The 13,241-nt window shown below is 51.7% G+C and overlaps 5 protein-coding genes across 5 annotated transcripts; 3 read left to right on the top strand and 2 right to left on the bottom strand.

Moving 5' to 3' along the window:
* Nucleotides 1-3,496: 3,496 nt before the first annotated feature.
* Nucleotides 3,497-5,656, bottom strand: LMH87_010293 (uncharacterized protein; the record flags this gene model as incomplete). The annotated part of the gene is made up of 3 exons (XM_056197431.1): nucleotides 3,497-4,479; nucleotides 5,314-5,518; nucleotides 5,588-5,656. The coding sequence occupies 3 exons, from the start codon at nucleotides 5,654-5,656 to the stop codon at nucleotides 3,497-3,499; spliced, it is 1,257 nt and encodes a 418-aa protein (XP_056054480.1).
* A 2,072-nt stretch (nucleotides 5,657-7,728) lies between these two features.
* On the top strand, nucleotides 7,729-8,397 carry LMH87_010292 (uncharacterized protein; the record flags this gene model as incomplete). Its single annotated transcript, XM_056197429.1, has 1 exon — nucleotides 7,729-8,397. One exon carries the CDS (start codon nucleotides 7,729-7,731, stop codon nucleotides 8,395-8,397), a length of 669 nt encoding a protein of 222 aa, XP_056054479.1.
* Nucleotides 8,398-8,941: 544 nt separating this feature from the next.
* On the top strand, nucleotides 8,942-9,287 carry LMH87_010291 (uncharacterized protein; the record flags this gene model as incomplete). Its single annotated transcript, XM_056197428.1, has 2 exons — nucleotides 8,942-9,095; nucleotides 9,148-9,287. 2 exons carry the CDS (start codon nucleotides 8,942-8,944, stop codon nucleotides 9,285-9,287), a joined length of 294 nt encoding a protein of 97 aa, XP_056054478.1.
* A 1,245-nt stretch (nucleotides 9,288-10,532) lies between these two features.
* Nucleotides 10,533-11,033, top strand: LMH87_010290 (uncharacterized protein; the record flags this gene model as incomplete). Its single annotated transcript, XM_056197427.1, has 1 exon — nucleotides 10,533-11,033. The coding sequence occupies one exon, from the start codon at nucleotides 10,533-10,535 to the stop codon at nucleotides 11,031-11,033; it is 501 nt and encodes a 166-aa protein (XP_056054477.1).
* A 290-nt stretch (nucleotides 11,034-11,323) lies between these two features.
* Nucleotides 11,324-13,026, bottom strand: LMH87_010289 (uncharacterized protein; the record flags this gene model as incomplete). The annotated part of the gene is made up of 4 exons (XM_056197426.1): nucleotides 11,324-12,438; nucleotides 12,498-12,614; nucleotides 12,762-12,778; nucleotides 12,995-13,026. 4 exons carry the CDS (start codon nucleotides 13,024-13,026, stop codon nucleotides 11,324-11,326), a joined length of 1,281 nt encoding a protein of 426 aa, XP_056054476.1.
* Nucleotides 13,027-13,241: the final 215 nt, after the last annotated feature.

Below are 13,241 nucleotides of genomic sequence, written 5' to 3'. Positions count from 1 at the left end.
CCACACTTTGTTGGTGACAACTGGGTAGTTGCAACTGAAAACTGGCCCGAAGGGTAATTGCACGACACATGCAGCCAGACATAGCTCCGGGCCGTCGGTAACATGGCAGGTTTTTCCGGCCACTTCCCTCGTCCCATTCTCTCGAGACGCACAATCTGATATCGAACAGGGACAGACTATCCCGTACTCGACTAGTTGGCACATTTTGAGGTGAGTGAGTTTGGGTGATGGTAATTCGAGTGATTTTAGGTAATGGTGACGGGAGTAGTAGTAAGTAGTAAGTTTGTAATGGTGATGGAGGTGCGAACAAGTAGTCGATGTTGTCTGGGTAAATATGGAAAATGGAGATGAATCTCTCGGCCTTTATATACCCTGTGAATCAGGCACGGACCGTTGTCATTGTCTCCAGGGACAAAGGGGTATTTGACTACGCTTGAGGGTAAAAGGCTATGACTAAACTCGACTGATGATAGTGGGCCGCCGCTTATCAAGTCTGAGTACAAGGGATGACCTGGTCACGGAGTAAGAAGGGGAAGAAGAGGACACAGCAAAGAAGTCGCGTATAAAACAGCAAAGAGAACAGTGAAGACGACACCAAATATAATGACAAAGCGAACAACAAATAGCACAGAAGATGAGAACATCCAAGAACAAAGTAAGTAGAGCAGCACGAAACAATGGAGTTCGTCAAATAATGTCTTGACTTTGTAGTGGCGAAAATAAAAAGTGGCTGCGATGCCGGCCTGGACGCGAAGAACGCGGTGAGACCGCGATCCTACTCCGTAGAATTGAGTGTAATCAAGCATAAAGAGCTGTGATTCACTAAACACTAAATATGAGGCAGATGACTCTAAGATGCGGACTGATATCAGAAAACATGTCTGCTTGACTGAGTGGAAAAAGATGTATATTCCAGAGCAGTGATCATATGGCAAGTATAAAAGATAAGACGTCTATTCCCCTGGTGCCCCGCGTGGCTCAAAATGCCTAAAGGCTAGCATGAATTGACTAAAGATGACGTTGTAGCATATGTTTTCCAAGTTCAGAATGTAGCCTTTCTAAGCCAAGTGTTGGACATGCATTCTGTGTGTTTCCTCGACAAAGCCACAACAAAAGAAAATACACTGGCATGTACGCTGCTATGGAAAATTTATCGAATGCTCTCTACACCGATGAGAGATCTTCATCCACACCTGCCACCCTCATTTGGGCTTTTCCTTCGGGTCGAGGTGGCCCGGTCGAGATTGGCTCAAGTGCCTTCGGGGCATTCTGCGAAGCATTTTGCGCACTTGTACTCGTCGAGGACATAGTAGGCTGTCCCGTCGGCCGGAGGCGGAGAATGGCAAGCCGGGTTTGCCACCACGCAGAACATACTGAGCTGAATGGAACACGGACGCGGTCCAGGTTGTAGCGGGCCTTTGAAGTGTGATGTACGCCCTTCGAAGGTGACGGTCCCAAGACCTCGACAGACGCACTTGTCTCCTGCGGTGCAGGGGCAGAGGGCTTGAAGAGGTTCCGTCTCGCACATGTTGTTGATGTTGATGTTGTTGTTGAATGTAGTAAAGTAGATCAGTATAGGAAAGAATCAGCAGTTGGCGGCTGTAGAGTTTGCGTTTCCAAGATTTTGACTGGGAACCAAGTGGACTCGCTGGCCTATTTATACTTGGAGACGTAGGCCGTGATTCACCTAGCATGTGTAACCGATGACGCTACATGGTATGTTTGTTAAATGAACAGATCATCTGTTCTCTGTGACATCTGAGCCTTGTTCAGCACCGCTCGCCTCAGCTGGGGTTCTTTGTTTCAGCTTTCACCGCGATTGTACGTTGCTGCAGACAAGACACAATGAAGAATAGTAGGTCTTGTTATAATATAGTCCTTTTGTGTTCATAGGCAAGGGAGCTCTGCAGCCACGTCCTGGCTTCGTGTTGCACGGGTCAATCCAATAGAAACAGACACGAAGCTGGCGTTACTGAGTGCCTCTGAAGTGACATGTTCTACCCCCTCCGAGCACGCTTTCGAAATCTCGACTGGGGCCGCCACCTGAAACACAGTGGCGAGGTCGTACAAGTTGTTGAGCATAAGAGAAGGTGATGAAAGCAAAGCCAGCACTCTTTTGCGGATAAGATGTCGCTGCAGATATACACCAAGCGCAAGGGAGCTTCTCAATCCTTTCCAGAGCTGAGAATAACGGCGCGGACACGTTACAAGTCTGCTCTTTAGTACACATAGCAAATACTATCTTGTGGTGAGAAGCAATATTCTGAATTATCAGGCAAGATACCTATAACTAATCAATTTGAGAAAGACATTCTAGATGTAGAATCTCTTTTTGGACGACTTCTTCTTCTTCTCCTTCCCAGCGAAATCTTCAGTCACCACTATTAGGCACTGTACCTCGCAATGCGGGCAGTGCAAGGCGTCCAGGATATAGTGAACTGTTGAAGGGCTTATGCTCGGGCCCTTCTTGCAATCGCGGCTCGGCGTCGAATGGCGCCTTGCCCGGTGTTCGCAGATTCGGAGGCCTTGCTTCTGCGCTCCTGTAAGGTGGTAGTCGCGCCCTTTGTAATGAACAGAGCCGAGCGCTAGGCTCAAGCACGGTTTCGAAACGCACGGGCAGAGGTGCTGCACGGGACCGACAACGCACATGATGGCTCTTTATGAAGGTATGAAAGAAGAGGTGATGAGTCAAAGACTGCTGAATGGTGATATTTTGTAGCAAAGGTACAGACGAAGATGAGAGGGATCTTTGGTTTGAAAGAAGAGGTGATGAGTCAAATACTGCTGAATGGTGATATTTTGTAGCAAAGATACAGACGAAGATGAGAGGGATCTTTGGTTGAAAAGTAGAGGTGATGAGTCAAATACTGCTGAATGGTGATATTTTGTAGCAAAAATACAGACGAAGATGAGAGGGATCTATGGTCTTTATATACATTTGATGCCGAGGGGTCGTGATTAACTGCGCGTGTGGTACAGATGACGCTATCGGTAGAGACGTCGCTGCACCGGCTTCTAACCCACATGAACAATATTGACCCAATAACAAACAATATGAAGCAATGTTTGGGAGATGCTTGTTACTCACGGCGGCAGCTTCCCGTTCGCTGGTAGGGCGAGGGGTCTGCTGACGCCTTGTATGTTGTACACTACAGCGGCATGGGCAGTCTGTGGTTAAAATTTGGCCAACGTCACAGCTGTACACGCACATGAATGGACAAAGATCAGTCACTGGCGGACAAATACATGAATTTATTGGTAACTCAATCTAGCTCCTAAGCGGCCTTGTAAGGACATCTCCTTGTACTTTGACATCGGCTTGCGCTTCGATATTAGCCTTCCCCTCCTTGAACAGCGTTTGCTTTTCGCTTCAAACCTCCCAAGCAGTCTCTCCTTTAGTATTAGCACTGGCTTTCCCGAAGATACCTCGCACTCTGTCCGAAAAGACTGCTGCCGAGGAGCCTCGATGGTTTCTTTATCCAGCTTCTCCAACAGCTTATTCGTCATCGTCGAGGCTCTTCCATCGAACCAGCCTGACAATCTGATACCAAAGAAGCCACCACTCAGAAGGCCTTGTTAGACCCTCATTTGAAGGAAATTCTTCGAATTGCCATCGCTTCTGCCGCCACATGAATTTAGGATCCTTTTTCATGTCTTGCAACAGTCGGGATCTGCGACCGAAAAACACTTTTCCAAAAAGCCGAGCGATGTTTTCGAGATTGAAGACAATCGCGTACGTACTAAAGCCCACGAGCACAGCAGTGACAATGAAGGACTCCGCGTGTTGTTGTCGGTGATGTTTGGAATCGCCCAGAGCGCCGCACAAAAAGCCAACGGGAGGTAGAATATGCTCACGTACGTAAGGAGCTGTACATTCATGCCCAGACGCGTGGAGGATCTGCTCTCCATAAGGGCACTGGCGTTGAAAAGGCCATCGCGCAATGCTTGTACTTTGCTTTGAATGGGCTCGCGAGTCTTCCAAGCTTTGTCGAATATCTTCGGCCTTTCTGGCGAGCTCTCGGAATTCTTTGAGTTCCTTGTCTGGGTCACGTCGGGTTGGCAAGCTCCCATGAGCCTTTCCAGGAGGTGTTTCGGGCGACTTCTCCGATGAAAAAGCAGTAGCGGGTCTGGCGAACCGTTTCAGTAGCTTATCAACCCGGGCTTGCCTATAAAGTGTCCACTGCTTGATGTTATCTTCGATGACAACATCAAACTCGTTGAGACAACCCAGGATCCAAAAGTAGAGCCTCGACCGGCTGAATGACGCATCGTCGAACAAAAGCTTGCTATAAGTCCTGGGGTTCATGAAATTCTCGACTAGCAGACTGTCGATATACTTATTGAACCCTCGCCACTCGGCTTCAATTTTTTCGAGAGCATAGACAATTGACCATAGCTCAGCGACTCCCTGGCTGCTTTGGCCCTCTTCTATGGCCTTCCAATACTCTTTCCAACCGCTTGCAGCGGAGTAGAAGAAGTCTGGAGGACTTAAGATCAGCATTGTCCAATAATAGTCATTTACTGGCAGATGTCTCGACTCTGATTCAACTTCAGCATGTCTGGCTGCTGTGAGCACGGTGAACGAGCTCTTGCGAAACCGCGTGATCGTGAATCGATCGCCAGGCCGACCATAGAGTTAACCAACTCTTAACTTCAGTCTCTGCATTGTACCGAAGGCACAAAAGGAATGAAGGCTGTCGCCCTCCATCTCAAAAAAAGTATTGTGAAATGCATTGCGTGGATTTGAATATGGATTCGTTCGGCCGCTGCCGCCTCTGCATTCACCTGCGTTGTGAAGATTGGTGGCGATTCGTATCGGATCTCGTTCATCCTTGAAAACGAGGAACGGTATAGACAATCCGTAATTTGTTACCGCCCGAAGCCTCCGGGACAGAGAGAGCCCCTGGGACAGAGAGAGCCCCTGGCAGAGAATAACCCTTTGCCAGGGAGCAGACTTGGCGATGGGTCGATCGACTTGGCAGAACACTCTTTGTGTGCCCAGCCAGTTCAAAACCTCGGAGCGAAGTGAGAGCTTGGTAAAACCTGCTGGTTCCAAGTGCGTTTCAACCCGTCCCTCGGGGACAGTCGCGAATGGGGCGTCCCTCCCTATATTGTACTGTACACATTCCGTGTGGATTGAGGATCGATGTCTCGAATGATGAAGGAACCAAAGATTTCAAAGTCTCGACAAAAGAATGACTCAAACTCTTCGATGATCCAGTTCAGTAGGGTGATGCCACCAGTATGTGTTTGTGGATCTAGTCCGCAGCGATGCCCTTCTTGTTGTTTTTGCCGTTCTTGTCGCATACAAACTGAATGGGAGCGCAATCATGCCATCATGCGGGATAGCTTGAGCCAATGCCAGCCTGGACTTGTAGCCATTGACTTGACAATGTTCCGCAATCTCTGGAGCCTCATAGCGGCAGAATGAAGCATCCGAATCATCAGGCCGATTGTCAGAACAACCAACAGAGTGGTAGCTCAATTGGTAGCACAATTTCTCGTCTTCGAAGCGAGACTGGATATATGAGCGGAATAGTGAGTGGACCGCTGCCGTGACATATGCGAAAGAAGACTTTTATCTCACCTCAAGATCTCGGCGACTGATTTTGACCGAAGCCCGTACATCTTTTTCCTTGAGAGTACTGGTTTCCATGTTCAGCGATTGTTTGCCGCCGATATGAGCAATATATTGCAGTGGTGGACGAGACTGTTAGACGCAATGGAGCAGCGGTCGCCCTTTTTATCACAATGGCTATCTGGTTAGGCAACAACGTTTGTTCCGCCCAAAGCGTAGCCCTCTTTCATTTTAGTATGAAAGTACCGGCTTGATGTCTTAGGCCTGCATTTGGTATTATGATTGGCGGTTAGTCCTGTGTCCTGATTCGTTGTGCCTGCATTACGGCTGAAGAGAGGAAAACTGTTGCTCATACAAATGGCTGCCTGCCTTGCCGGAGGTGCTCAGCCCTGTGCTATTCTGCCACCACTTCGCCACAGCATTAGTGATTTAAGTAGGCTCAAGGCCTGGAAGTATTGGGCTGGTATCAGCGCAGCACCGCTTTGGTTGCCTTCATGCGGCTGGGGATCAGCTAAAGAGTCTCCCTGCTGAGACGCTGTCTCTTCAGCGATGACCTTTGTAAGTAGCCGCTGCGACGCCTGCAGCCTTGTTAAGAGCACAGCGACGCCATCTTTACGACGTGGCAAGACGAAATCGCAAATTTAATTTTGCAGTAGCCTCGGTCGCTCATTCTTTGCTACGGCGCTTGCAAAGTATGGGCACAGTTGTGAGTCGCTTCGCAAGACAGCATTGTCGACTTGTGTAATGTCCAGGATCTAGCGACAAGCTCAGGAGCATTGGGTATCGAGGCCGGGGCGGATCCGAGTACCCTGTTGACCATGGCGGCCATCAAAAGGCTGCAGCTTACGTGACGCACTCGGTGGCCGTGCAATATGCAACGATGCTCTTCTGCCGCTCACTAGCTATTACTGTTCCGATTCATGTCGCGCTTCTGTTCTATATTTGGCACTCTCCGCCGCCAGCTTAGCAACGCATGTATGCGCCTCGTGCAAGCCTCTGAATTTTCTTTTTCCGAGTCAGATCCTGCCCTTTCCAAACGGACGGCGCTACGAATACGGGCAAGCTCACTTTGACCCCAAAAGATGGCCGCTGGGATGTCATTCTACGCTTCTATTGATGATGTCTGTATCCCGTCTGAAACGGGAGGACAGCGGCTGAGAAACGATCAAAGGCACGAGAATCGAAATCATGGAAAACAGGACACCCAGGTCGCACTTGGCAGCAGCCTGTGCAACGCTATGAACTGGACAAAAGGTTACATTTAGAACTGGACCTAGAATTAGGACTGATATTACATGAAATATTGAGAATTTTCAGCTTCAAAGTGCCTAGGCAGAAGAACAGAGGAAAGCACGTTCTGGCTCATTCCGGCCGCGCCGCGCTTGTTAGGATTTCCGAAGGCCGACAAGCTCGCGGTGGCGGCTCGCTCTAACAAAACCATGGCGACTCCAATGGTGTTTGGCATTATTGAGCGACAAAAGAATTACTGCTTACTTGGGTCCAAGCTCTTGGAGAGAGATCATGGAAGTCTCGGAATGAGGCGTGACGACAATTCGCTGTGTGCCCTGCGACTTGATGCCATCATCACTCGCGACCGACCTCGCTTGGAAGCGCATCATCTGGGCATCAGTACCTTGAAATTGATGGAATCAATCTTTACATGTCCTGTCAGACAATTGGGTGATGAAGAAAGACGTTGCTCGGATCTATAGAAATAGTGATTTATTACCTCTTGTGTCTAATATTTCTCTTAACTAAGTATTCTTACTCTCTTTTGGGATTGCTTTCTATTTTCCTGTTTTCTCTTATTCTTCTTGTTTTCTAGATTTTTCTTATCCTTTCTTACTTTTCTTCATTTTCCATTATTCCTCACTCTCCATAGCATCTTGCAATCACTGGCGTCTTCCTTTGCTGCGGCCTCGTCTGTAACTACGAAATTCAAAGCTGTGGGTCAATGACGGTCTTGACATCACCACTATTTCCAGGGCCTCTTGGGCTGTGGACATCGGAGTTCCAGCGTGTCCGGGTGCCGAAAGGCTGGATTTTGATTTCAATCGCACATCTATTTAACACCCATGTTCACGACAGGAAAAGGATAACTGTATACTCGATCAAATTTCACATTTTCTCTGCCGACAACTACCTCCACCATGCCCGACCTCAACAGCATTGTCCAAGTGACAGCAGTGGCCTTGCCTCTCTTTGCTTCCGGTGGCATCGCGACACTGAGTGCGTTTGACGTGCCGTTGCTTCAAGCGCAACCCGCCTCGAGATCTCTGCCGAGCATCAGATGGCTATTCAGTCGTGGATCACACATTTTCCCAACGGCCGCATTCGTATCGGGCGCCAGTCTATTACAGTGTGCCTACCGCGCTCTACCTCCCGCGCATCGCTTTACATCGCTCAACTCCTTCACCAAAATGGGCCCCAAGACGAATTTCTTGCTGGCAGCAGCAGGCCTGGCCCTGAGCATCGGCTCTTTTACCCAAATATTCATGATTCCGCTCAACTTTTCCATGATTAAGAAGAATGAGGAACTTGGTGGCTTCAGAAGCGAAAAAGCCATGCTCGAGGCTAAAAATGGCAAAACTACGCCGACGCCGGGCTCCCGCTCAGCGTCCGACTCTGTGGCGGGCAAGGGTGAGGGAGACGAGTTCACCGACCTCACCGGCGCTCATGCATCGACTGCACGCGACTCGACTCCGGAGGAAGACAGAGAAATGAGGGACCGCCTCGGTCAATTCGCGCGTCTGAACTCGGTCAGGGCTGTTTTGATAGGGGCGGGCGGGCTGCTTGGACTCGTAGCCACTACCCTTTAATTTACCTGCTCCGTGGACGAGTTGGCGGGAAAAATGTACTGTACGACAATAGACTAGATCATGAAAAGATATCGCGCAATCTCGCTTCTTCCTCTTCTTCCTTGTGAAAACTTGTGCACATCGTTTCGCCGTTTTGTCAACGTATTTGCTGCACGACCAAAGACTAACTTCATGCCCGTCCGGGCTGTCGGGTGCGGCCTGCTGGCGTGAACTGCTCAGACATCTTCCTCGGGCCGCGCTGGTGACGCTGGCATATTCACTTTGAACTGTGGTAAGGGGTAAGACGATGGCAGCGCCTGGCTGCGGTAATGCCCAATAAAAGGTGACATCGCCTGGCATCAGCACATATCCCAAAACTACGTACCAAGTTCTACACCCCAAAGAATTCGGACGTGCCACACCTTTGTAAGCGATGTGGCCCATTAGTTACGGCAAAGCATTTGCCGTTCAAAGCAGCTCCCTCGTACTTGCGGGCCCAAACTGGTCAGGATGAAAATGAGCGTCATTTGCATACATTCACAGTGAGCGCGACGTCGCCCAATCAATGGCGCCAATCTGGCCACTCTTACCTTCTGCGCTGCCCCCGCATGCTGCCTCGTGCATATATTGGCCAGACACACAAGACAGCAGGTGCCAGGTTTTCACGGCGTCAACAAATTCGGACGAAAACGATTCACAAGCCGAATTCAGAAGCACCCGTCAGTAGCTCCTCGGGCGGCCTGTTCCTGAACCGTTCTCACTGCGAACCAGTTTATGAGTGTAGCACCGCTGTGGCGGGCGCCACAGCGCCTCTCCCTTCTTCTTGCCACATCCAGGTTCTCTCCCTGATGAAGCCGCGCCCGCTCAGCGACATTTCTCTATTTTCGTCCACTCTGCGAACCTTCACATGAGAAACTAGGTCCCAGTGCTGATACTGTTGCGCCCAACCCCGCCCATCCAACCGCGGCATCGAGGCAAGCCCCCAGCCACTTTGACTGCCACCCCCCTGCACAACGCCCAGGAACTAGGCTAACCAGGTGCCCGAATGCCCTTGCGCTCACGGGCGGGAACACTAAGAACCCCATCAATTCATCGTTGCGCTTTCCCCACAGCTCTCCACTAGCTGTCATGCCATCGATGCGGGGGAGGTGGTAATTGTAAAAAGTGTAAGATTTCGGAGAGGAAAGACGGGAGAGCAGAGCCTGGAGACGTGGGTAAGGTGAAAAACAAAACCCCCCAATGGTCCTTACGAGGTCGATTGCTTTTTTCTCCCTGCTTGCCCTTGCGGTTTACTTTCAGAAGAGCGGGCGCCTCTCTCGCCATTGGTTGCCGTTTTGATCACATGGAACACAAGACACCGGATGGTACGAGGAATCTCACGAAGCTTTTGGTTGTAATACAATGACCAATTGAAGGTTCGGGTTATTGGGAAATCATGTTGTCCCGTGCGTCCGGCTCCGAAGCCTTGAGAAACAACAACTTTGTCGCTTTCAGCCAAACACAAGGCTGGGGCGCGTTAGTGTGGTGAGCTTTCCCCGGACTGCCTGCCCGATTGAGTAAGACGCCGGCAACGCCACAATATCTCTAGTGTAATTTCCCCCTCTCTGTGCTCAACGCAAGACTTGAATTGGGCAAGAAACTGGGCTAGGTAACCATTGGCTGTCCGACCGGGGGTGGTGGTCTGAGGGCAGAGGTCAAGAACAGTAATAATCTCTCCACTCACCACCCGCATCGTCAGTTATAACATGCCTTGCTCCATCAATATAGCCCAGTGTTTGCGGGGTGTAGGCCGGATTCGGAGAATCTTCTGTGAGGAGGCGGTATATAGTTTTCGATTTTCTATACGGAGGGACTGGGGAATGGTAGCATCAGCTAGCTGACTAGTGTAATTAGTACCGTATGGCTTGCATGGGGGGCCCCGGTTCGCTTATAGCCAGGAAGAGAAGCACTCCTCGGCTCGCCTCACGATGAATGGTCTCTTTTGCCATGTGGAAATCTCACCCAAATCCATCCCATCCATCCCATCCAGTCCATCCATGTCTCAGACCATCTCTTCCCCCTTTTGTATATAAACACCCCGTTGATCCCCTCTCCAAGATCTACTCCCCTTTCCCCTCCCCAGTAAACCCTTTCCTTCTCCTGCCGATCCCTTCACAATGCAATTCAAACTCTTTGCCTTTGCGGCCCTCGCCGCCACCGCCGTCGCCGACATCAAGGGCGCGCTCGAGACCATCGGCACCGCCACCGTCAAGCTCAACGACACGGTGACGGGCTACTCGGGCGGCCTGCTCGGCCTCATCCCCATCACCACCGACTCGCTCTGCCTGCTCAACGACATCAAGCAGGGCACCAAGACGGCCAAGGCCTCGGCCATGCTCGACTACGACGCCGCGCTCGACATTGCCGGCGCCACCGGCACCCTCGCCAACGACGTCGACGCCGTCATCGACAACTTCATCCGCACCAAGCCCAAGTTTGACAAGCTGCTCATCGTCACGCCCATCATCAAGGAGACGCTCAAGACGCAGCAGTCGGCGACAAAGGACCTGAGCACCGCCATCCTGGCCAAGATCCCCAAGGACCTGGCGGATATCGCGGCGATTCTGATCAAGCAGATTGACGACAAGTTCGCAGAGGGCATAAAGGCGTACTCTTGAGGATGCTTGTCTGTAGACTTGTTGTGATGAGGAAGGAATGAGATTGAAGATATGGGTCCAAGATGGCTCGGCAAGTTTTGGGAGTCGAAATGACGAGCAAGCTTGGCTTGAGTACATGAAAATATGCGATACATTCCCCAGTATATATTCACACCAAATACAAACTTCAACACGCAGCCAAATTAGCTGCCTGTAGTATTGAGCCTCACTCACACATGTCCACTATGTTCCAGTAAATGTTTCGATTTCAATTGACTTTTCCAAACATACATTCTATGATAGCACGCCACTTAGTCCATCTGGTCCACAGTCTGCGGCGTCGCCTGCCCATTCGTCTGCGCGCCATCGACCTTGAGATCCTCCACACCCACATTGCACCGCCAGCCAAACGTATCCTCCACCTTGCCCAGCTGGATGCCCTTGAGCTGCGCCAGGACCTTTAGACATATAGGGCCCGCATCTTCCTGCGCCTCCGGGATGTACGTCACCGTCTCCGATTCGGCATCCGTCGTCACATTCTTGGCGTCGGTCGGCAGGCCGCCCTTGCTGCGGCGCGTGATCGACCGGATCGGCACCAGCGCCGCCGCCGTGCCCGCGGCCATGACCTCTGTGAAGCTCGGCAGCTCGCTGTACTTGACCGCGCGCTTCTCCACCTTCCACCCCCAGCTGCGGCCAATCTCCTGCACGCTGTCGCTCGTGACGCTGTCAATCACGCAGCTCGAGTCGGGCACCACGAGCGTGACGTCCGTCTCGCTCCTGGCCACCACACCAATGAACCCGCTCGTGCTAAACTCGTCAATCTCCTCGTGGCGCGCGCTGTCGAGGTGCAGCGTGATGCCGTAGCCCTCGTTGCGGGCCTTGTCGCTCCAGCGCAGCACGGGCGCGTAGTTGCCACCAATCTTGGCGTGGCCGGTGCCCTTGGGCGCCGTGCGGTCAAAGTCGTCGAGGATGAGCGCCTTGACGGGGTGCGTGCCGTGGTACACGCCCGTCGGGATGACGAACACGGCAAAGGTGTACTCCTCGGGCGCCGTGAGCCCCAGCTGCGCGCTCGAGCCGTACAGCTGCGGGCGGACGTACATGGCCGCGCCCGTCTCGTGCGGCGGCACGAAGCCCGCGTTGAGCGCGACGGCGGCGCGGCACGCCTCGACAAACATGGCCTCGGGGACGTGCGGCATCGACGCGACGTCGGCCGAGTGCTGCAGGCGCTTGGCGTTGCGGTCGGGCCGGAAGATGGCAATGGCCGAGTCGCCGGGCAGGCGAAAGGCCTTGAGGCCCTCGTAGGCCTGCTGGCCGTAGTTGAGGGCCGGCGACATGCCGTGGATGCGCATGTAGGGGTCGGCGACGAATTTCAGGGGCGACCACTGGCCGGTGGTCTTGGAGTAGGTCGACTCGATGTGGCCATTGACTGTGTGCTGATTAGCAAGGGCAGTGTGGAGGAGGAGTGTACAGATGTCTGTTGCTTACCTTCGCGGACCTTGAAGCCGACGTTGGACCAGTCAATGGTGTTGACCGGGGGAGGAGGGAAAGCAGCCATTGTCACGGAGATGTATTCGTTGTCGTTTCGGGTGTGATGATGGCTGGCTATTGAGAAGAAAAGTAAGTTTGAGCCCCGAGTGGAAAAGTGTGTACTCGGGGTTCGCGGGGTACCGCGGGGCAGCTGAATTTGGGGTTACACAGCTGCCATTGCGCGTACTCGGGCGAGGTAGGGTATTTGTTCTCGATACGTACCTCGAGGTAGAATTATTCTGGGTTCGAAGGTGCAATTAAAAAGCAATAAAATTGAAGATGTAGAGAGATGATGAAAGAAAGAAAGACGTCGGGCAGCATCTTGCTTCCCACATGCATTGACTCAAGTGGGCTGATGGGCGCTCCGCAGGCCGATGTCGGGTGCGTGCCGGTCTCCAGTTGGCTACCTACAGCTGTACCTGGCTTAAAACTCCCAGTGCCTGCTTCCCACATACGCCTTCCATTGGTCAACACACGGACATGTCATGGTTAAATTTGAATCAAGATGATGCATTTATTATTCTCTCTGCTCCTGTCATGTCTAATTTTTCAAATAAGCCCTCGCGGGTCGGGAACTTTTATGCGCAAGTCATTTGTATCTGAATAGTAAGAAAAAGGATCGAGTGGGCACTGTGCTAGTGCGTGGTGGAGCTCCGCTAAAAACGCCGTATGTGTAGAGAGCTGGGGTGTTTGTAAATGTCG

Source organism: Akanthomyces muscarius, chromosome 5 (assembly GCF_028009165.1).
Source record: "Akanthomyces muscarius strain Ve6 chromosome 5, whole genome shotgun sequence".
Taxonomy (NCBI): domain Eukaryota; kingdom Fungi; phylum Ascomycota; class Sordariomycetes; order Hypocreales; family Cordycipitaceae; genus Akanthomyces; species Akanthomyces muscarius.
This window is presented reverse-complemented; position numbering and strand designations above follow the sequence as displayed.